At 44.3% G+C, this 23,015-nt stretch overlaps 1 protein-coding gene across 2 annotated transcripts in view; it reads right to left on the reverse strand.

The window, feature by feature from the left end:
- Nucleotides 1–366: 366 nt before the first annotated feature.
- Nucleotides 367–23,015, reverse strand: part of LOC137658710 (ribonuclease 3-like) — a 211,943-nt gene continuing 189,294 nt past the window's right edge. Inside the window, exons 22-23 of one of the 2 annotated variants that reach the window (XM_068393706.1) lie at nucleotides 1,706–1,851; nucleotides 367–1,395 (exon numbers count right to left, since the gene is read on the reverse strand). In XM_068393706.1, the coding sequence (XP_068249807.1) occupies nucleotides 1,040–1,395; nucleotides 1,706–1,851 (502 nt within the window). In that variant the 3' untranslated portion in view covers nucleotides 367–1,039. The remainder of the gene's footprint in view (nucleotides 1,396–1,705; nucleotides 1,852–23,015) is intronic. The other variant, XM_068393705.1, reaches the window with a different exon arrangement.

Consider the following 23,015-nt stretch of genomic DNA (forward strand, 5'->3'; position numbering starts at 1 on the left):
AAACGTAAACAAAACATTGGTTGCCATTTTTTATCGTGCTTTTTAGGTGTTTAGGAAAAGCATGATATAAAATCGCCTTTAATATTTGTGCCTGTTTTAGTTTAGGGTACTGTAGTACATGCATTAAGTGTTCTGTACATTAAAGGGTAGTTTGTTAACAGTACTACGTACAAGGGAAGGTTTTAAAAGTCCGAATATACATGTTAAATAAATAGGTAAATATGGTGTCAATACTTCGCGGATTTTCACCTATCGCGGCCGTGTTTGGAACCTATCAACCGCGATAAACGAGGGTTCACTGTATACAGTATGTTTTGTACTGTATTTAAAATCTGACTTATGACGTCTTGAGAATGGATCTCGCTCGTAACTTCAGGACCTCTTGTATAGTGCTTGTATAACAAATATAGCAATGCTGTAGGAAGAATTTAAAGATCTATTACTACAATTTTTATGTAATAAATAATTTACATAAACAGCAGATTGATACTTAATTTTCTTATTAAAATCTTAAAACTAATTCATTTATTACTGTACCATACTTAGCTTTTGTAGTTGCACTTGACAATTTGGTTCATAAGAATTTTACCTTCTACTCATTTAAAAATTAATAACTATAATCAATACTTTTTTAAGGTAGCCAATATTCAATCAGCTACCATATACCCTATACCCCAAAAGTCTCCTTCATACATTTTTACTTGTATTTGAAGCCAGACTAAGACTAGCATATAAGAAAGATGCCAAGCATGAGTTTCATTGTAAGATATTTTTTTCCTCCTAAGTCTAATTCATATCCATAGGAACATGGAACCAGAGCTTTAAAGCATTAGTTTTTTTTTTTTGTTCTTAACTGTAGGTCCATTTGACCTAAGCATCAGAACTTGCTACTTTTTCCGGTTAGTGTCTTTAATTTATTCTTTGTTTTACTGACCAACCAATTCTAGAAACTTAGTGTAAATTATCACACTTCGGTAAATTTTCATAGTATCCCCCAATTCAAGAAGCTTAATAGTTATCACATTAATCAAGCAAATTTTCATAGGGTTTCATCCACTTTAGTCACTCTTGTGTTTTCTTCAGTATGTTTATCACCTCTTCCACATCTTTTGCTTTCTCTATAAACCTCCCGTAAACCATTTTTATTTGTTCCTTGCCCACTGCTTCCCTTAACCCGGTCATCTTTAATTCCACTCCTGGGTCTGTCAGTATCTCTACGTCCTTCCTGAGATCTGCCTTTATCACGTTCATGTCTGTCATTCCTCCTGTACCGAGATTCATTTTTTTCTCTTTCCCTCCTCTTCCTTTCTCTCCCAGATGAATCTGGTTTTACCCCTTGAATCTTTACACTCTTTTCAATAACTCGTCTTTGGTGGTCCAACTGTGGAAACAAATCTGTTGAGGAGAAAGAGAAAAAGGGCTTGTAGACTTCTTAACAATATAGTATTTTGTTGCTATGTTAGCTGCGAGCTCACCCCATTTTTTGGGTTATTATAAAGAATTTTCCTATTCAAAGGTACATTCATAGGACAAAAACTTAAATTTTAATAATAAAATAAATTTCCTTGAAATTATTGTTGAAATACATTTTACCCTGATAATGAATTAAAATATTTAAAAGTTCTTATGGCGGCCTGCATTTTTTTTTTTTTTTTTTTTTTTTTACAAAAGTAGAGGAAAAATTCTCATCAAATTTATCATATACCTTTAGAATTCAGTAGAGCATCCCTGGCAGCATTCATTTCTGCCTGTTGAATTGAATGACCTGAAGCCTTAGCAAGACGGCGGCCCCGAAAGTAGACTGCAACAGTGTATACCCGAGTGTTTGTAGGACCTTTGCATTCGATTACCCTGTAACAAAAATTAACATTTAAAGTTTGGATGATAGCCAATGTTTATTTATATATTTGAAGACTGAAGTCTTTTCATTTTCCATATTTAAACTGTATTTAAACTGACAAACTTTTTCTTAATTTTCCATATGCTGTATTTAAATTGACAAACTTTTTCTAACATAAGCCACCGATACGGATTGAGCATGATATTCAAGATTAGGTCATATATAAAGCAAAAATCCACTTTTGCCAACCTAATAAAACTTGCCTGTCTCCCCTTGTTACCAATAATATCAACTATAAAAGCGTCATGGATACTTTGGCCCCTAGCTTAAGTCTTTAATCAACTGAAAGGTTGAAAGTTATTTAATGCATCTTAGACTATGTGCCCCTGTGCTTACTGTAAAAATTATTTTTATTTGAGCACATTCTGCTCAAAATTTGGAAATTGGGCTAATGAAATATCATCTTGGTGATAATTTGTCAGATATTTTAGATGTAGATTCTCTTGTTTTGTCTACAATTTACATTGACATAAAATCTTTTTATTGAAATTTTATTTACCAGACTATGATGGGTGGTGAGAATGAGCAGTAATAACATCAAAAGCACAAAACCCAATGGCATTTATATGGAAACAAACTGTGCTACTAGATGTAGTATTCCCCATTCCTCGAAGCATCAATAGGCATAGGAGATGAGATGCGATATATCCCCTTGGTCTTTCTAATCCTCAATCGGGTCAAGCTGCAAACCTACATCTACATACAGGTATTAAATTGTCAAAGTTTGGGCTCCAGTGTAAGGATGTTCCCATCCACTGCATTGCAATAGAAGTGCCACGGTTAGCAGCAAGCTTTAAATAAAGTAAACTATAATTAAATATACAAGTGCTTCACTTTTCAAGAACAGCAAAAACCAATGTAATGATTTTACATGAACTGTAAGAGGGCTATGAATCAGACCAAGAAATAAAATTTACAAAAATGGACCCCCAACCCTCTTGGATCTTTTTGGCGATAGTACAATTGTGTAAATAACATTTCATGTGGGACACCCGATAAATGAACAGCCAGATGACATACATTAAAAATGTTCCTTCAGATGTAGTGTGCCTGCCAGTGTCTTCATTCAAAGGCCATATATGAACACACTTATGTTGGAAGTAAGGTTGTTTGCCTGTCGTGTACTAATTTCCGACATCTATGCTCATCACCACTCCCAACTGTGTTCTGGCAGCTTAAGTTGCCAGAAGGGCATTGCCTGGTTATGTGGAAACACACACTTAGGATCAAATCTGTCTGCCAACCTCTTCTTCCGTAGCCCTTTGAACAAAGGTCACACATCTCACTCTTGAGGCTTGACTTTCCAGGGTGTGATCCTAAAGAGTACAGTATTGTCGGTTTACCTCGTGCTGTGTTCGGTAGGCATTATTTAAGGGTCATTTCTACGTTCCATTGGCCCTTGGCTGCTTACATTATACTTTACTTCTGTGCTTACTTCCTTAATTTTGACCTGCTGCCAAATAAGTGTTTATTTTACTAAACAGTAAAAAGGAAGTGTTTTCGTCACAGTTTCATTTCCGTTGCTGAATGGACTCTGTTTCATTTCAAGGTGTAGCTAAACTTCCATGCTCATCATGAGCATCAGTATCTCCTAAAGAAGAAGGTTTGTACCCTAAAGCTGAAAGACTTGGCAAAAGGCCAATCTTTAGCCTTTCCCAGCCAAGACAGAGGATATTCTTTCGGTGTAGGTAGACTACATAATTCACAACCTCCTGAATAGTTGCTTGGACTGGAGATTTTTTCCATTTTATGACTACTATAGAAGTCTTGATTCGAAGACGTCACGGAAAGGGTAGCATCAAGATGAGACATCAGAAGTCTTCTCCAAGAATTTGATGATAGTGTTGAACTAAGGCTTGGCTGCAGGCAGTGTTGGCTACTTCTCGTCACAAGCAGGGAGGGCTGGCTGTTTCACTTTGTCTCTTCTTAGCCATAACGGGATTTTAGAGAAGCATTTGTTGTTTGAAGGGAAGGTTAAAAACTGGTCGTCTCTGCTTAACTCGTCAGGACTTGGTTCTCATCTGCTTTGGACATAGTTCCTCTCTTGAATTATGTCCTATCCTATTTCTCTTGGACAATCTCTTTTTGAAGTTTTATATACCCATGTATGGGCAGAGTTAATTACAGTGGGCAGTAGTCATTTCCATAGAAAGCGTATTTTTAACAATTCTGTCTCGATTGGCCTCCTCAAAAATGCCCACTTCGATCATGCCATGGAAGCTTCTTGAAGAAATTTTTGGATGCAATCTGGACCATGAGTTAAGTCGTCACAAAAGGGCAGCATGTGACCTTCCATGATGACATATTTCGTAAACAAAAATATCCCACCGGCTCGGGTTCTCAATATGCTGACTCCACTGATTAAGAAGATGACATCTTGGTCAAAACAGGACAGTCCCCTTATTGCTGCAGGCGCTCTTCGTCGAGGCTCTGTTTACTTTCAAAATGCTGACAACAGTGAAGTGATGAAAGGTTTAACAAAACAATACAGTAGTCGAATCCCATCAGGCTGCTCACACTTTGGGAATACAGTATTTTTGTCTTTAAGTAATATACCCCTTCAAAAGTATTTGATCTACCCATGACAATAATCTCAAATAAGTTCACAAACTGTTAAAACTAAAGAATATATAGCTGACAAAGAAAGGGAGGCCAGGGTCTTTCTAGGGACCTTGACCTGAGAAGCCAGTGGGTAAGGGAAGCACAAATTAGATAAAACTTGAAAGAGCATAGCCATCCAAAGTATCCCATGGGTGCTAGAAAAAATTCTCAAATGTGGCTTATTGAGTTAGGAATGGAAGAACAGAACAGTGTCCTTGATGACTGTCCAGTAATGCTTTGGGCCCTACTGAAGAGGTCCCTGGTGCATTAGTCATAGAACCATCCCTCTAGAAAAGACACATTTCAAAAGTAACACTTATCATTTCCAAGTGGGTTGTTTCTGCACGCTCAAAATAATTTTGCATCAAGAATTCTCTGGTAAAAGAATCTGATGTTGAAGGAAGGGGCCTTGATACTGCTGTGTTGATCCTAAAACTTTCCTTTGGCTTAGTAAACTTTATCCTCCGGCTAGGGATGAGCTTTTGGCGAGACAATGGTTATGGTCTAGATATTGTACTAAAGTAGCCATATTCCCATGCAAGTGGGCCCAAGCCTAGATCAACATGCAAGTAAACATAAAACTTCAGGATATAGTGCTCAATTCAGAGTGCAATCTTGGATTTGTAAACCCTCTTGTCAAGGAAGAACTGAAGATACTTTATGGAGGATTGATGGAGAAACACTTGCAAGTACACATCCTTAAGATACTGAAAGTATGAAACCTCCATATCTAATGAAAAAATGATAACTTCCTAAAGTGAACATGTAGTATAAACTAGATGATAAAAGGTAGTCTGTGTGATACTAGTAGGTGACAACTAATACCGCTTTCCTCTATTAATTCTGCGATCAGGGACACTTTCAACCATCCTGGGAGGTAAGTCAAAAAGGATTGGAGTGACGGGAGGTTAAAGGTCCTTGAAGGGTGATAAATATTACTCCTGAAGAATATCTAATACCCAGGGCACAATTTTCAGCCTCTGCCATGTTGCCCAATGGCATGACCGGTATCCCTGCTCAAAGCAGTAGAAGAGGGGAACTCCCACTTCAACATCCCCTCCCCTTTTGGAATGAGCACAAGATTTGTGTGGATAGGCGGGGCTGCAACAAACACCTTTCAGAAGAAAGAGATTCTTCAATTCTTAATAGGGCACTGTTGTCCTAGGACTTTGGGTTCTATTACTATCTTGAAGTTTGATTAGTATATTTTGGTTGTCAGTTCTCTGCCGCCTCATTCTCTCACCATGGAAGGAAGGTGTGAAATTGCAACAATGATCTGATGTAAGGACTTTTAGGACTGAAAACTACCCTTGCTAGGTTGTAGATAGAAGTGGGAAAAACTGAGTTTCTACTATTGAGGACAAAACTATTCCACAAGATTGCTTATAGACTAGGAAGAAAAATTCATACCTCTTTAACCAGACACCACAGTATTTTATGACTTTACAATATTATCTTCAGAGAACTTTGTGGTCTGAGTGAATTACTAAAAGTGTGACAGATGATCTCTAACCACAACCTGCAGAGGACATGGCCTTGGAATAAGAGATGGAGATTGACATCCCATCTATTCTGGATCTTTCAAGGGAAAGTTCCCTACAGTTTTGCAGGCCAATGGGTTTATTTTTGGGAAAGTAAACTCACTGTGGGGAGAAATATAATTCCAAAGAGTGTGGTAAAATCTGCACAACAAGCTGACCCAAAGTTTTTCTGGCCAAGAGACCACATACAGTCCTACCATGGCTAAGACAGACATGGTTTTGCCCCTGAATATGATCCCAACCAATCCAACAAGAAAGGTTTTGTTCCTGAAGAAATGATCCAAAAATTCTCCAAGCTTGAAACCTAACCCAGCTAACCCGGTATGGCAAAACTAGTTGCTTTCTCCAATTTATTACACTCACGAAAGAGTTCAGTGACCTGGTTGGCTTGTCTTGCAAACTATGAAAATGCTATCCCTCGAATTCTGGAAGCTTGAGCTAGGAATGAGGTCCAAGATTCATCCAGGGCTGAAGGTGCTTCAGCATGGACTGGAAATAAATACATAACTTACAAAGAACTCTCACTTGAATCACGTATGTTGGAGACAGATTACAAACTATCCGGGCCCCTTGTTAAGAGTGCCTGGCTGAATTCGAGGCAGAATTTTGGGAATGGTCAGAGGATCAATCCCTGGCTCTACCTTTTTAACTTAAGGGATATTAAAAGAAAGGTGCTAAAAGACATGCAGGGTAGTGCAAAATGTTTTACAAGAGTACTGGTTTATATCAGGAGCTTTGACTAATTTTATTAATTTATTTTTTTTTAATCCTTTTAATCCCTCCTTATTTTGCATTTAGATATTGCATGAAAGTTGTGTTTGGTTTTAGAAGTTTAAATGATACCAAATGTGAGAGTACAGGTATGGTTGATTAATTTGCATTATACAGGGCTGAATGGCCTTTTGATACCCCAGTGCTTGGCTTGAGGCCTAAATTTTATATTCAATTCAACTTTTGTTTAACCCTAAATTTTATATTCAATTCAACTTTTGTTTAACCCAAGAAGGTACAATTTTCACACCCTTTCTGATCCAATCTAAGATCTAGAGAATGTTTATCCCTAGCTGGACGATTACATTTTTGCTTTGGGGAGAGGTAACTTTAATAGCCCACAAGAAACTGTTAGGCAATTTAGAAGCAGATGCAGAATTCTGTACCTCTTGTCATTTTCAGTATGAGAAAATTGAATACAACTGTTCCACCCTTAACCCAACTTCAAAGCCAAAGATAGGCACTGCTTGATACCAAAGTTTTGTCTCCAGCGATATGGCTGAAGTGGAAGTACTGAAGCCACAAACCAAAACTAGCCTAACGAAAGCTAACTTCGGCGGGGAGAAGTGGCAGAGTTAGTTGAGAACTTGTACATTAGTCTGATTGGGCTCCAAAACGCTGGAAAATGCACTGGTACACTACTCCCTGAGGAGGAAATGGAAGAAATTTCTATAGAAGTATGCATCCTACAGATTCCCTGGAAACTTGATTCTTCCTCTCAGATGGCTAACCAGTTGGTGCTCGCTACCTCCATCCTGAAAGGGGTACTGTATGAAGAACAAATTTGTTCAGCATAGTGGCTCAATGGCCTGAAAGAAATCCCCAACTTGTGCCAGCTGCAGGAGGGGAATTGCAAACTTCAATGTTTATTTCCTCCCTTCTTACTTCATCCTCACTCCTGAACTGGCTAGACTAGGAGCAAAGGGGGTGAACTGTCCACCTTTCTTCCAAAGCAGATCTCTACAGGTTATCCGCAATCAAAGATCTTGCTTCAGCCGCCTTAATTCTAGCTCTATGAAGGATAAGGAAGTCGGGGCTAGCCGCCTTCCACTTACATCATCACCTCCAGTCTAACTTGCCTCAACAACAAAAGATGACTCGCTCTCTCTTCTGCACAGTACAGAAGGCCTATGTTATGCCATGAGGGCTGGGAAGAACAGATAAGTGCACCCTCAGGCCATTAAAATCTTCCTTTGTTGAGAGAGTGCAGGAGGAAAGTTCTTGATTGACCAGTGGACCAAAACTGAATTTTCAGTTTCGACAATCTGAGAGTTCACTCGGTCCACATACCCGTGAGGAAAATCTAACCACAGCAATTTCAGGATGTTGTTAGATCCTTAACACCGAAATGTATGTGATAATGACATTCTGACCATTTCACAGGAACCACAGTAGCCTTGCCTATTTCTAAGGATGTGAAAGAACAAACACTTCATTAAAGAATTCTCTGCCTTAGCTCGACCAGAGACTGGGGCTGTGGGGACACTGAAGCCAAGACACTTAGGAGGGAGGTCTTGACCTGGCTCTCAGAAGACCCTCAGAAGACCGTGCCTGCCTCGCAGGGTATACACAGCCCCGACCGAGAAAGGGACCGAGTGATATTACCTGGAAGATGTTGAAGGATATCAGATTTCCCTTCAGAAGCAGAATTCTCTTAACTCTCGTGCCTTCAGAGGCTAACAAAGTACCACATAGAGGACAGTACTTTAGCTTCTACAGCACGCAGGTGACTGGGTCATGTGAATACCGGTCATTCTGTGGTGTAAAGTGCAGCCATCAATCATGCATGCGTGATGGGGGTTTTCTCAGTCCTTGCATGAGCTCTGATAGTAGTCCTAGATGGTTATTTGTTTATTTCTCCCTATTGCAACTTTTAACACATAGACTGGAAGCACTGGGAATGAACAGGCGATCAGGTTAGCATATATGCGTGGGAACTTGATTGGGGTCATGCAGTGATTCATCACAAAAAGTACTTATTACAAGACTAGTTCGTACTTCCAATCTCACACTCATCTCGTTGAATACCCCTCGTCCCAACTGACTGTGCTAGTGGAGATTCAGTATGAGACCTAGTATCAATAGCAGGGGCATAAATGCCTGTACTGTGTTCCAATACTTCTTCTCTTTGTGGGAAAGTTTTGGCACCATACTGCCTTTCCCTCCCTCTCTCTCTTCCTCTCCCATGAGAATGAGATATTTGTCAATCATTCATGAAAAAAGGGGAAGAAGAACAGGGCTCTTCATCCCAAGGGTTGTGGTGGCCTATGTGGCAACGTCCCTGACTGGTGATCACCAGACTGGGATTAGTGCTGCTCAAACTCGTTAGTTCCTATGTTCGCTGAAACTTCACCATCCTTGTGAGCTAAGGATGGGGACTTCAGGGGAGCCTGTAGGTCTATCTGGTGAGTCAACAGCCATTGCCTGGCCTTCCTTGGTCCTAGCTTGAGCGGAGAGGGGGCTTGGGTGGTGATCATATGTATATATGATCAGTCTTGAGGGCATTGACCCCTCTTAACGAGAAAATGCTCGATGAAGACATTGGACTTCAACAAGGCATATCACTCCCGTACCGAAGCCTTGTAAAGAGCAAGAGGGCTCTCGAACTGGGGAATTTTTGCCTTGACTCTAAACCTCTCTCATCCTATTTCTATCACTTTTAACCGATTCATTATCTTTCATATTTATTTATCAACTGTCTCCAACCTTGCTGCCAAAACTCTTACCCATTTCACTGTCCAGATTTTTTGAGGGGACATTGTATCCAGGATTGGAATGTTTCAAAATAAATTGTTGGAGCTGCGGTGGTCTTGCTAACTACCAGAATATTTTTGGACACCTAGGAGTGTCGGTATATTTATACTGGCATGCGGAACTATTCTCGAACAAAAACTTGGCCTTCAGATTCCAGGGTTTGCCAGTTTTATAGAGATAGGACTCTTGGCATTCTGTATGATTTGCCTGCCACTATGATTGAAGTGGGGATGATTGTATATTTTAAATACTCTCCCAAGTGAGTCTAGCATACACTTGAGCCACTCTAATCATAGTGGTGCCATCCCTTTGTGGTAGGGTAGGGAGTGGACATTTGGAAAGCAACTCTTGCAGGTGTCATTGGTGAAGAAATTAATTCCAAGAAAGGGTAACAGGGTCTTCTTTGGGATTTCAGACACACTTAATATTTTTTTCCCTCAAACTTATTTTTTCCATTGTCTTTTTCATTATTATTATTACCTCTTCCCTCCCCCACAAAAATTCTAGTAAACCTAATGTTCCCAGTACCCCTGGATCAGGTGGCAAATCCAAGACACTGTCGACAACCACTGCTTGAATGAATAAAGAAAAATTCTGTTGACGATCTCTGCAATATAAAGGATTCTTCCAACAATAATTCCTTCTCCAGTGTTATTACAGACATTTCATTGGCACTGGCAGAAAATTTTTCTTGTAATAAGGACAACAGTAATACTTCACTCTCTGGTTCTGGTGTATTGCCCGATCCAATTAAAAATTTGAAAATAGTCAATTTAGAAAACATTCCAATTGGTTGTAGCTATCATACAATGAATTAAGCCTTTTATAAATTTTGGGGCAATCAAAAGAAATTTTGGTGGAGTTTAACAGTAGTAAAGGTTTTTGGGAAGCTTTGGTATTATTTTCAAGTTTTGAGATTGCTTTAGAAGCTAACAAAAAATTAGGAGCATAAAAATTGACAATTGTGTGATTTTTGGGGCTATGTGATAAAGTACCAAGAAGTCTGGATGCTTATAAACCTAAAGCATGGATAGAAAAAGTAAGAGCATAGATTTCCAGAAGCAAAGAACCCCCAAGCCTTCAATATGGATCATTGCATCTGGAAAGATTGATAATCATAACTATTACAGGATGAGTAAATTTATAAAAAAAAAAAAGTGGGTTTAATTAAAAGTAAGGATATTATTAGATATGGTAAGCAATCTGTTTTGATCAATGCCTAAGTTAGGTACTCAAGCTCTCATGCTTTGTGGGGTGAAGATTGAAGACACTAATCCTACTAAAAATATTAAATCACACATGAGCTTCAGTTATGGTAAAGGAGTAGTTTTCGATAGCGACCTATATGATTTTTCAGAACATTTCTGGACATTTGAGACCACAGTTATACCTGATCATGTAAATATTGATAATGAAATAGTATGTGTTCGAGAATATAAACTTAGGCCTTTACAATGCTTCAATTGTTTCAAATATGGTCATCAATTCACGTACTGCAATAATACAAAGGTCTGTATTAACTGTTCTTAGAACCTGGTGACTGCAACAGATACAACATGTAGAAACTGTAAAGAACACCATAAATCAAAGTTGTAAAGAGTACAAGAAAGAAGCTGCCATCTTGAAAGCAAATGCTGAATATATTAGTGTAGGCCATGCAAAGAATTTACTTAATTGGCAACTTAATTTTGCTCAAGCTACTAAGGTGCCACCACAAAGCAATAATTCGCTACCCCCTACTACCACAGGTGCTACCAGTGGTAGCACCTGCCCATCAAATGCTTCTCCCTTAGTGGTAGTGGCCCAGCCATCTGGGTCAAGCGTTGCCAGTCGTTTGAGCGAAGTCACTTTCAGCAAAGTATTTTTCAGCGAAGCCACTTGAGACAAGTTCATTTAAAGCGATGCATTAAGAGCGAATGTTAGATTCAGTGACTTACTACGTACTCTTAATATTTATATTAGTCAAAAGTTTGCCAACAGGTGTTATAAAGAGTTTGAAACAAATATTAGTGTCAGGAATTTCACAAACGTTATTAAAAGCAATGCTTTTAAAAGGATTTCCCCCTGGCTGAAACAGAGGCTGGGACCCATGAGGTACAGCGACCTATAAAAGAAACTGACGGAGATCTACGACCTCCCGGTACCCCTGAGGGCCCAGCGTGCCCTCGACCTGATGATAACGCCCCTCGGCGACACCTGTCCCTCGGCAGCCTGGGAAAAACTGATGGACCTCCTCCAGCTGAACGAGCTCGACAGCAATGTACGGCCCAGGGAGACAAGCCTGTCAAGAGAGATCTTCCTCCGTTGATTTCCCCAAAGCATCCGCGCTCAGTTGGAGGGCGCCGAGGACCTGGACACGCTGTCATTGGTTGAGAAGGCCAAGAAACCAGATACGCCGCCACCACCTCCGTCAACGCCGTCACGGAGGAGACCGAAGATTATCCTGCAGAGCCAGACAAGGTAGGGATCAACGTGGTCCACGGTGGGAGATTCAAGAACTCCCGCTCTCGTCCCCGGTTGCATCAACAGCAGCAGCAAAGGCAGCAGTCCCCCCAGCAGGAGCAACGGCAAGACCACTACCACAAGGGTCCTGACTTTTCTGGATGGTGCTATTTCCACCGAGTATGGGGGAAAGAGGCACGAATGTGCGTCCAGCCATGCGCCCATCCAAAAAACTAGGTGGGCAACCGGGTCTACAAGCAACCGTGGAGCAGGCGAGGCCCGATCACATGGGGCTCCTACATCCTGGAAGTCAACTCTGGAAAAAGGTTCCTGGTGGATACCGGCGCTTTAGTGTCGACTTTCCCGCCCTTGAAGGATGACCGCGGCCTCCCATCAGACGACAAGGCTGCCCTGGTCGCCGCAAACGGCAGCCCCATCTCCTGTTACGCGACGAGGACAAAAGATATCCATCATGGGCCGGGATCACGACTAGCTTTTCCTGATCGCAGACATCAAGGTGCCCCTCCTGGGCACCAATTTCCTCGCTCGCCACGGACTGCTGGTAGATCTGCGTCGCAAACGACTAGTCGACCAAGATTCATACCAATCCCACCACCTCTCCAGCAGGCCAAGCCCTCCCAGGGTGTGTTCAGTCACGCCCCACGAATACGTCCGCTGGCTAATTCCCGGTCTTCAAACCCGAGCTTCGCCAACTGGAAGGGGTCCTCGCCAAGCATGGGATATTTCACCATATCTCAACAATGGGGCCCCCAACCGATTGCAGGGTTAGACGCCTCCCACCGCAGAAGCTACAAGACGCCAAGCGTGCCTTACAGGAGATGAAGCGCATGGCAATTTGCAAGAAGGCGTCCAGCCCGTGGGCCTCTGCGCTGCACATGGGTAACAAAGCTGACAGGAGTTGGAGGCCCTGCGGCGATTTTAGACGCTTAAATCTGGTCACGACGCCTAACCACTACCCTTAGCCCAACATGCAGGTTCTCACCGGACCCTCCACGGGGCCACTATTTTTGCTAAAATGGATCTCCTGAAGTCTTATTTTCAGGTCCTCGTGCATCCCGAAGACAGCCATGATCACCCTCATTCAGGTCGTACGTTTTCACCTACTCAACGTTTGGCCTGAGAAACACCGGGGTGACCTTTCAGCGTCTAATTGACAGCATCCTGGGGGACCTTCTCTTCTGCGCTGTCTACGTCGACGACATCCTCGTATTCTCCAAGACACAGGAGGACCACCTGGGGCATGTGAGGATGGTTCTGAAGCAACTGCAGGAGAATGGCCTCGTGGTACGCTTCGACAAGTGCACATTCGGGGCGGAGAAGTGGAGTTCTTGGGACACTAACTCTTGAAAGGTAGCATGTGCCCCGTGAAATCGAAGTTTGAGGCAGTAAACAAGTTCCCGGCACCATCCTCCGTGGAGTCCCTGCAAGAGTTCATCGGCATGGCCAACTACTACCGGAGGTTCCTCCTAACATCGCCAGCGTGATGACGCCCCTCCTCAACGTCCTGAAGGGGATACCGAAGAAACTACAGTGGGGTCCTCCTCAACAAAAAGCATTCAAGCAGACAAAGACTGCCCTCTGCAAGGCCACAACCCTGGCCTACCAGGACCTCGGGGCCCCCGTGAGGTTAACTACGGATGCCAGTAATGCTGCATGCGGCGCCGTCCTGGAACAGTTGGTCAACAACGAGCCCCAACCCCTCGCCTTCTTCAGCAGGACGTTGAAACTGCCCGAGACTCGATACAGCACCTTCGACCACGAGTTGCTGGCAGTATACGTCGCCGTCAGGCACTTCAAGTACCTGCTGGAGGGAACCTCATTCACTATTCAGATGGACCACCAGCCTCTGGTCCACGCTTTCACCAAGCCTGGGGATGCATGGTCCGCCCGACAGCAACGACATCTGGCGGCCATCTCCGAGTTCGACTGTAGAGCCCAGGAAAAAAGAACCCGGTGGCCAATACCCTGTCGAGGATCTGCATCAACTCCATCCACATCGGGGTGGACTATAAGGACATCGCCCGGGAGCAGACGGATGACCCCACCACAGTAGACGCGAGGTCCTCCTCGACCTCCCTTCGGTGGGATGACGTCAAGTTACATCCCAATGGTCCCACTCTGCTCTGCGATACCAGCACAGGTCGTCCTCAACCTTTTAACCCACCATCGAGGCGAAGGCTGGTATTCGATGTCATACACGGCCTCTCCCACCCCTCATCGAGGACCACCACCAAGGTGATGACCAACAAGTTCGTGTGGCCGGGGATAAGGAAGGACTCATGTGAGTGGGCGCATGTATACACAGTGTGTCAGTCCAGCAAGGTTGGCCGCCACACACAGTCAGGAGTCGGCAGTTTCCCACAACCCAAGCAACGTTTCAGATACCTCCATGTCGACGTCGTGGGGACCTTGTCACCCTCAGGCAACACCAGATACCTCCTCATCAATCAATCAACAAGGTGGCCGGAAGCGACACCCATGACTGAAGCCTCAATGGATGCCTGTACCTGGGCCCTTCTCTCAGGCTGGGTCAGCCATTTCGGGGTCCCTTCACCTCGGACCTGTGGGCATCCCTCGCCCGCCTGATGGGAACCAACCTGCGCAGCACAACTGCCGACAACCCCCGCAGCCAACAGCATGGTTAAAAGGAGCCATCGGTCGCTGAAGGCGGTCCTAATGGCTTGATGCAAGGACGAGCATTGGGTCAAGCAACTCCACTGGGTCCTCGGCCTTCGAACAGCTCTGAAAGTAAACAGCGATGCATCTTCAGCAGAAGTAGTCTATGGGGAGATGCTAGTGGTCCCTGGAGAGTTTTTCCCTTCCAATCCAGACACCGGAGACGTCAGACTCCCCCGGCTGTGTGAAAGGTCAAGAAAATTCATGCCGTGCCACAAAACGTACGCGGACAGGACGAAACGTTTCGGGCTGGCCTCGCAGGACACCTGCCCTTACGTCTTTGTCAGACAGGGCAGTCACCGCCCCTCACTCTCACGTCCGTACAAGGGGCCGTATCGTGTGCTGGAGAGGACAAATAAGGCATTCAAGATCATGGTCCATGGAGTAGAAGACTGGTTGACCGTGGACAGATTAAAGCCTCCTCGCACAGAAGACGAGGACAACGTACCCGAGCAGTAAGGGCGGCGCCCACGAGTGCCTCCCCAGAATAAAACAAAGACACAAGAAGGCCGCCCAGACGCGGTCCAAGGAAACTGCAACCAGCAGTTGAACCCCCTGGGTTGCAACACTGGGGCGGCATCCTGCAACCCCCTGATGCACAAGGTGGAGATAATGGCTCTCCAGCACTAGTATCCAGACAAAGGGGACGCCTGCAACCCCCGTCTCGATAGAGACTAAAAGCGATATGTTTATCATTTATCTTTCATACAATCATTAAAATATTCCCCTTTTAATAATTGACTTGGGGGGGGGGGGTAGTTGTAAGGACAATGTCCTACAACGCTTGCAACAATATTATCATCATTGTATGTATTTTTCTGTAGTGTACACATTACTTACTCAGTCTGGCGCAGAATCATCTACCTTTCATTTCTATATACATTTCACTATTATATGTCAAGCGTGTGCTTTCATATTTATTGTAATGTTAACTGTAGAAAACACAAGTGCCCCGCATTTTTCACCTGTTCACGGTCGGTCAGTCATCTTGCTACGCTGCCTTCCGTAGAGGTCAATGTACTTTGCCTGTGTCGGAAATAAAGCATCACTCATCCATGGTCTGGCATCTCGAACCCTCACAGTACATGTACTGATATAAGGGGAATTTCTTTCAAAAGAAGTGTAATGCCAGTCTTACAGTGATCCAGTCAGCTCAAAGTGTTTTTAAATATTAATGATAATTATAAAAATATAATTTTTCCAATGTGTGTTACATACACATCAGATATTTCTGGGTCGACCTGTGACGGCCGGTGAAAAGGGTCCTTCTATACACTTTTCTGATATAAACCTTCCAAATATACCAGAGAAAGATATAAGCATGGAATGCAGAGGTTACTACCCTCGCGCGAGCACCTTGTGGGTGTCGTGTATAAAGCAGGGGCGCGTGAAAACCACTATTCACAGGCTGTCTTCCATTTAGCTAATTCCTTCGTCAAAAGGGATGGGCCGATATAGAGGCACCAGCTACGCTACCTGAGCCACACCACCGACGCCCGACGCGAGCGCCATCTGAACAACATCCTTCTGTTTTGGACTTGCTAGCTTGGTCTTAGATTTTTGTGTTCTCGGTGTTTTCACGTTTCGTGGATTAATTTCATCGTGGCCGAAGCTCCAACTTCACCAATACCAATGTTAAGTACCATAGTTTGTTTTGACAGCTTTTGCAGTACCAGGCAGTTGTACTCTTCCCAGTATTGTTGTTTTTTATTTCGACCAGCTTGGCCTTACGCGGCGTCGGCAGCCATTGTTGTTTTGATTTGCCTCGCTGGGAATTTCATGTTAGTCTTGCCCATTTGGTACACTGTCAGTTAGGTTCTTGGTTAAGTCACTGGCCTTACGCCTTTTTGAACCATTATTATTATTATTATTATTATTATTTCCTATGGTACTTTTTGCTAGCAAGAATAGCGTTCTGGCTTTATTATAGTTTAGTACCCGCCCTGTGAGGCGTTCGTCAGTGGACTATATCCTTTTAAATTTGTTACGCAGACGTTATTCTTCGTTCATAGTCTTGTATTTGACATTACAATTTTATTGTTATACTTATATTATATTATAGTGAGCTTAATTAGGTTCTTTATAGTGTAACCACGAGAGCGAGAGCATGGAGTTCTCGTTTTCTGTCGCTCAGTCACGAGTCACCCTTTTTCTCGTTTTCTTTCTTAGCCTCGAGTAGGAGAGGTGGATTTCCCGTTTTCCGTTTTATACGATCACGGGTTCTCCCTCCCCCCTCTCCCTCTACGGGTATATGATATTTTACGAATTATTTTATTATGTGGTTACTGTTAATATAGCTAGCATTATTAATAGGTCATGTTCGTGTGTGAGTCATTGTTTTGGGCCAGCTTTCTGACGCCACCTGTTCCCCTCGTAGTTCCGTCCTCTCCCCGCTACGGCTTGGGATACGATCTGAACATTCATCCACTCCGCCTTGAGTTCTACTCCGCCATGAGGGATACTCATTGAGATTGGAACCTATAGTTATATATCATTTGGAGTGCAACCCTCTGGCAGGGCCTCATCCCCCCCGGTGGTCTCTTGCACCCAGACTCCGGCCACGGCCATATCCACACAAAAGATTCATTATTAATCACAACTTATTTATTCCGGACCTTTCACCGGAGATCACCAATACGCTTAGCAAAGTTGTTAGCCTTAGCTTTTAGCTACTGCTTGTATTTTATAATTTATTTGGTTACGGGCCTATCACTGAATCCTCGACCGTGTCGGAGGTTCCACAGCTTACGATAATTGATTTTATTCTTATTTTAATAATATTTATAGCGATACGGACCCATTTTAAATTGCTCCGGCACACACTGGTGCAGGAAAATTTTATATTTAAATTATTTTAATATGGAGCTCCGGCTCCCATTCATTGAACCATCCTATGCACACATTTTTAATGCTATCTAGACTCTGTTAGTAGATCTTAATCCCTTACCAGAGTCTCAAGGAACATCCAGACTTATGTCTCCTTTCTTTTACAGAAGGTCCGCTGCGCTGCCAAGGGCTGCCCCGCCTCTTTCAACGATCCCGTTGGACATGACCTCTGCCGATCGCATGCACATTGCTCTATCTCCTTTATTCGGGAGCCGGGACAAGCCCCATACATGGTTTGGTTCCCGGAATCGTGCACGCTCTGTTACGAGTTGTCCTCCTTACTCCTGAACGATGACGTAAGTTGGTTTTCGTTTTGTTCCTTTTATCCTTTGGCGATGATTTAATTTGTTCCTTAATTATGTATACATCGCTTATTCGGAGAACGATCCTTCTCCTTCATCACTAATCCCCTCAACTCTTTCAGGCCGATGATGAATCTCTTCGGTCGGCAAGAGCTGCTCTTCGTCCTTGGGTGTCGGGCTTCGGCAGGAATGCTCCGTCTGGCGCACCCTATCTCCTCGACGGAGACATGGCCTCCCGACTCTTCCCAGGATCTACCACTGCGGCAGTCACTCTGGAGGCGGCTGCCCCTTTAATTGAAGCGGTCAGAGCGACCATCCCCAAGGAAGACGAATCTCTTTTACCAGTGGACGTGTCATCTCTGGATCTAGACATAGAGCCCATGGACGAGCAGGTAGGTGGTGTCGAGTTGGTGGAAACTTTTTTTATCTCCTACTCTTTCTTCTACCTCTTCCTTTCTTGGCTTTGATAAGCCTACGGCTTCTCCTTGGGATCCCTCAGTCCCTGTACGACCCAAGGTGAAGCCACTACGTACCTATAAGTCATCAGCTTTGCCATTGTCTACGTCACCGGTCCCCGGACCCTCGACTGCTCCTGATGTTCCTATTGCTTCCCATAAAACCGTGACTTCTAAGAAGTCGAAGTCCGCCAAGTCCAAGGCTTCGTCGGCGGGTGGCTCTCAGGTACCCTCCTTCCCCGTCGACCTGATCAGGGATATAGTCAAGGAGCAAATTCAGCAACATTCTGGGGCTATGACGGAGCTAAAAGATATGGTGGCTAATCTGATCCGCTCCGGAACTCAGATTCCTCCGCTTTCAGCCCCAGACACGTCGAAGTTACCCCCCTTCGATAAAAACAACCCTTGGAGGTTTGCCTTGTATGCTCCGTACTTAGATGGTACCCTAACTCTAGATGGCATAGGCACTCGCCCTTTAGAGGACTTAGAATTCTACCCCCCGGGGCTAGAATTCCCATTCAACGGCTTCGTCCGCCTAAAAGAGCATGCCTTGGTTAGAATGGACAAGGTACCGAAGGAAACGGTGATATTTCCAAAAGAACAGGCCCAAGCTATCTGGGCCAGGACTCTATCAGAATGGGGGTGTACCAACTCCAAGCTCACCCCACACAAAGGTGCCTACACTATTTTTACAATGGCATCGGCCATTACCTTGCCACTTATAGATAAAGCGACAGAGCTGACAATACAGGCCGTCAAGGAAGGCTCTGCCATGCCGGCTCTCAAAGAGACGGACCCCACCTCACTGCTCATTCCGAGTACCTCTGCCACCTGGGATGACGCTTCTTCTACCTTCACGGTAGGGAAGCTAGACCCAGACTGCGCCTCTACTCTTTTTTCTGAGAAGCTTCCCAGATTACTAGAGAGTCTTCTCAAGACCGAGTTCGAGGCACGTAATAGGTTAGCTAGGTCCCTCCACTCCATCACCTCCATTGAGTCCCTAGCCTCTGTTTACCCGACTGAAACTTTGTTCAGGGTTTTCACAAAGAACCTACTTCTGTCCTAACCAAGTTGACCTCCACGACTTCTGGTCGGCTCGGGTTAGCTGCAGGAAATTCGTTCTGTCTGAGGCTTCTATCAGACATGAACCGAACAGGCTGATAGCGTCCTCCTGCTGGGGTAAGAACCTATTCCTTCAGGATGAAGGTCATAAAGTTCTTCAGGACGCTGCGAGGGCAAACCAAAATTTGCAAGTAAGGTGGGGCCTCACGACCAAAAGGAAGATCGAATCCCACAAACAAACTTTCTTCAAGAAAAAGCAGAGATTTACCCCTTACAAGACGAACCGGGGTCACTATCACCAATCGTCAGTCCCCCACACGTCAACACAGTCTTCCTCTGCTTCGACTTCACAGCAACCGGCTCCCCCTCAACAGGTGGTCTACCTCACTGCTCCCCCAGGTACACAACCCAACCCCGCTTGGATGTCCTCTCCTGCATACAACCCTAGCTACGAACCCTCCGGTTCCTTTCGTGGACACCAGAGAGGAAGCTACAGAGGTAGAGGACAGTTCTGCCATCGAGGCGGACCTAGAGCAAGGGGTGCTCGGGGAGGGAAGGGACCTAGATTCACTCCCTCGCAATGATGTGTTCCCGGTAGGGGGGAGACTTTATCACTTCCGAGACCATTGGACCTTCAGTCCATGGGCTCACAGCATAATATCCAAAGGCTTGGGTTGGAAATGGTCACAGGGATCTCCACCTCCACCAGTGACCTTCTTCCAGAGACCCACTCCCATCCTGAAAGAGTACACCACGGAGTTACTCAAGAAGAAAGCAATCAAACGGGTTCGATCACTGAAATTCCAAGGCCACCTGTTTACAGTTCCAAAGAAAGACTCGTCGGCGTTGAGAGTGGTTCTGGACTTGTCAAAACTAAACTCTTACATTCTCTGCGACAAGTTCCGTATGTTGACTATCTCTCAGGTACGGACCTTACTTCCCCATGGGGCCGTCACCACCTCCATCGATCTTACCGACGCCTATTATCATGTGCCAGTAGCTCGAAACTTCTCTCCTTACCTAGGCTTCCGTCTAGGCAAGAAAGCCTTTGCGTTCAAAGTCATGCCCTTCGGTCTCAGCATTGCTCCCAGGATATTCACGAAACTGGGAGAGACAGTGCTCGAGCAACTCAGGAACCAAGGGATACATATCATCGCCTATCTGGACGATTGGCTCATTTGGGCTCGGTCGAACCGGGAATACAACAGGGCTACGACGAAGGTAATTCAATTTCTCGCCAAACTGGGATTCCAAGTCAATCTCCAAAAGTCTCGCCTACAACCATCAAGCCGCTTCGAATGGTTAGGCATCCGGTGGGACCTTTCAAAGCACAGGCTCTCCCTTCCTCCCTAAAAGGTAAGGGAGATAGCTTCCAAGATCAGGAACTTTCTCAAACACAAACAGGTGTCCAGAAGAGCTTTAGAAAGAGTCCTCGGCCTTCTCCAATTTGCTTCAGTAACATCTCCTATTAAAAGCCAAACTCAAAGACATCAATTGAGTTTGGAGAAAGAGAGCTACAATACCTTTAAGAGACAAGATCTCGAAGATCCCGTCTTAAAAATGAGACTACGCCCATGGTCCGAACCGAGGAACCTCTCCAAATCGGTTCCTCTGCAATTCCCCCCTCCACAAGTGACACTTCATACAGACGCGTCTCTGGGTGGCTGGGGGGGGTTACTCCCAACATCAGATGTTTCAGGGCTCTTGGTCACCTGCCATGAAACAGTTCCATATCAATGTTCTCGAAGCCATGGCAGTGTTCTTGCCCCTGAAGAGAATTTCTCCTCCGAGGTCGTCCCACATCAGAGTAGTCTCAGACAGCACAGCCGTAGTACACTGCATCAACAGAGGAGGATCCAAGTCACCCAACCTGAATCAAGTCCTGGTCACTATCTTCGCCTTGGCAGAAGACAAGAACTGGTTCCTGTCAGCAACTCACCTAGCAGGAGTCCAAAATGTGATAACGGACTCACTATCCAGGACGAAACCACTGGAATCAGAATGGTCCCTAGACATAAATTCCTTCCGGTGGATACTCAGGCTGGTTCCGGGCCTCCAGGTAGATCTATTCGTGACTCAACTGAATCACAAACTTCCCTGTTATGTGACCCCAAACCTGGACCCTCAGGCTTATGCCATGGACGCATTAACCCTGGATTGGAACCATTGGAAGAAGATTTACCTATTCCCTCCAGTCAATCTTCTAATGAAATTTTTACTCAAACTACGCTCCTTCCAAGGGGCAGTGGCTTTAGTAGCACCTCACTGGCCAAAAAGCAGTTGGTTTCCTCTCCTCCTCGAGTTGAAACTCCGTCCCTTCCGGATCCCATTCCCCAAACTGACCCAAATAGTCCAAACTCAGACTGTGTCAGATTCCTCAAGGATAGCCAAAACCCTAACTTTGTGGATTTCATAAAGTTTGCAGCTCGTAGAGATGCGAACATCGACCCGGAAAATGTCCTCTTTATAGAATCAGACAAAAGGGACTCAACAATTCGTCAATATGATTCGGCCGTTAAGAAACTAGCAGATTTCTTAAAGAATTCAGACCATACTTTTATGACTCCTAATTTAGCCATCTCCTTCTTTAGGTTCATATTTGACAAAGGCCTAGCAGCTAGCACTATAACCACCATCAAGTCAGCTTTGAAGAAGGTCTTCCTTGTTGGGTTTAACATTAACCTAGCAGATTCCTATTTCTCATCTATTCCAAAAGCATGTGCTGGGCTTCGACCTTCGGTTCGTCCACAAAAGGTCTCTTGGTCTTTGAACGATGTCCTCAAACTTGCGTCAGACACGGACAATGAATCCTGCTCCTACATCACTCTTCTTAGGAAGACTTTATTTCTAACGGCTTTGGCCTCGGGTGCTAGAATCTCAGAACTAGCAGATCTCACGAAACTCAGAAAACATAGATTTCCTCCCTTCAGGTGAAGTACTTCTTTCTCCAGACAGAGCTTTCCTAGCTAAAAATGAGGACCCACAAAATAGGTGGTCCCCTTGGAAGATTATTCCTCTTCTCCAAGATACTTCTCTGTGTCTAGTCACTACTCTCAGGGCCTTTTTAGCTAGAACTGTCACCCGCTCGTCTGGCCCCTTGTTTATCAGAGAACACGGAGGTACTATTTCCATTCAAGGCATTAGGCAACAAATCCTATACTTCATTAAACAAGCTAATCCGGAATCATTTCCCCATGCTCATGATATCCGGTCTGTAGCTACCTCCATCAATTATTTCCAAAATATGGATTTTGATGACCTTAAAAAGTACACGGGTTGGAAATCTCCTATGGTTTTCAAACGCCACTATCTAAAGAACTTACAGGCCCTTAAATACCCAACGGTTGCAGCTGGGAGCCTCATCTCTCCCCATTAATCTCTTGATCTTCCTTTCATCCATCTCTCCTCTTCTTCCTCCTACCTGCCACTCACACCACGTCGCCGCTCTCTTTGGTGGTTCGTTAGCCCTAAGTTTATTACATGTTTAGTTCCTATGGTTATTAACTGTTATTGTGTTTACCGTAACTTTAGTGTTGGGTTATTCTTAGCCATGTCAGTTTTGTTGCATATTGTGCTCTGATACTCGGATGCTTCCTTGTTATCA

Source organism: Palaemon carinicauda, chromosome 19, assembly GCF_036898095.1.
Source record: "Palaemon carinicauda isolate YSFRI2023 chromosome 19, ASM3689809v2, whole genome shotgun sequence".
Classification (NCBI taxonomy): domain Eukaryota; kingdom Metazoa; phylum Arthropoda; class Malacostraca; order Decapoda; family Palaemonidae; genus Palaemon; species Palaemon carinicauda.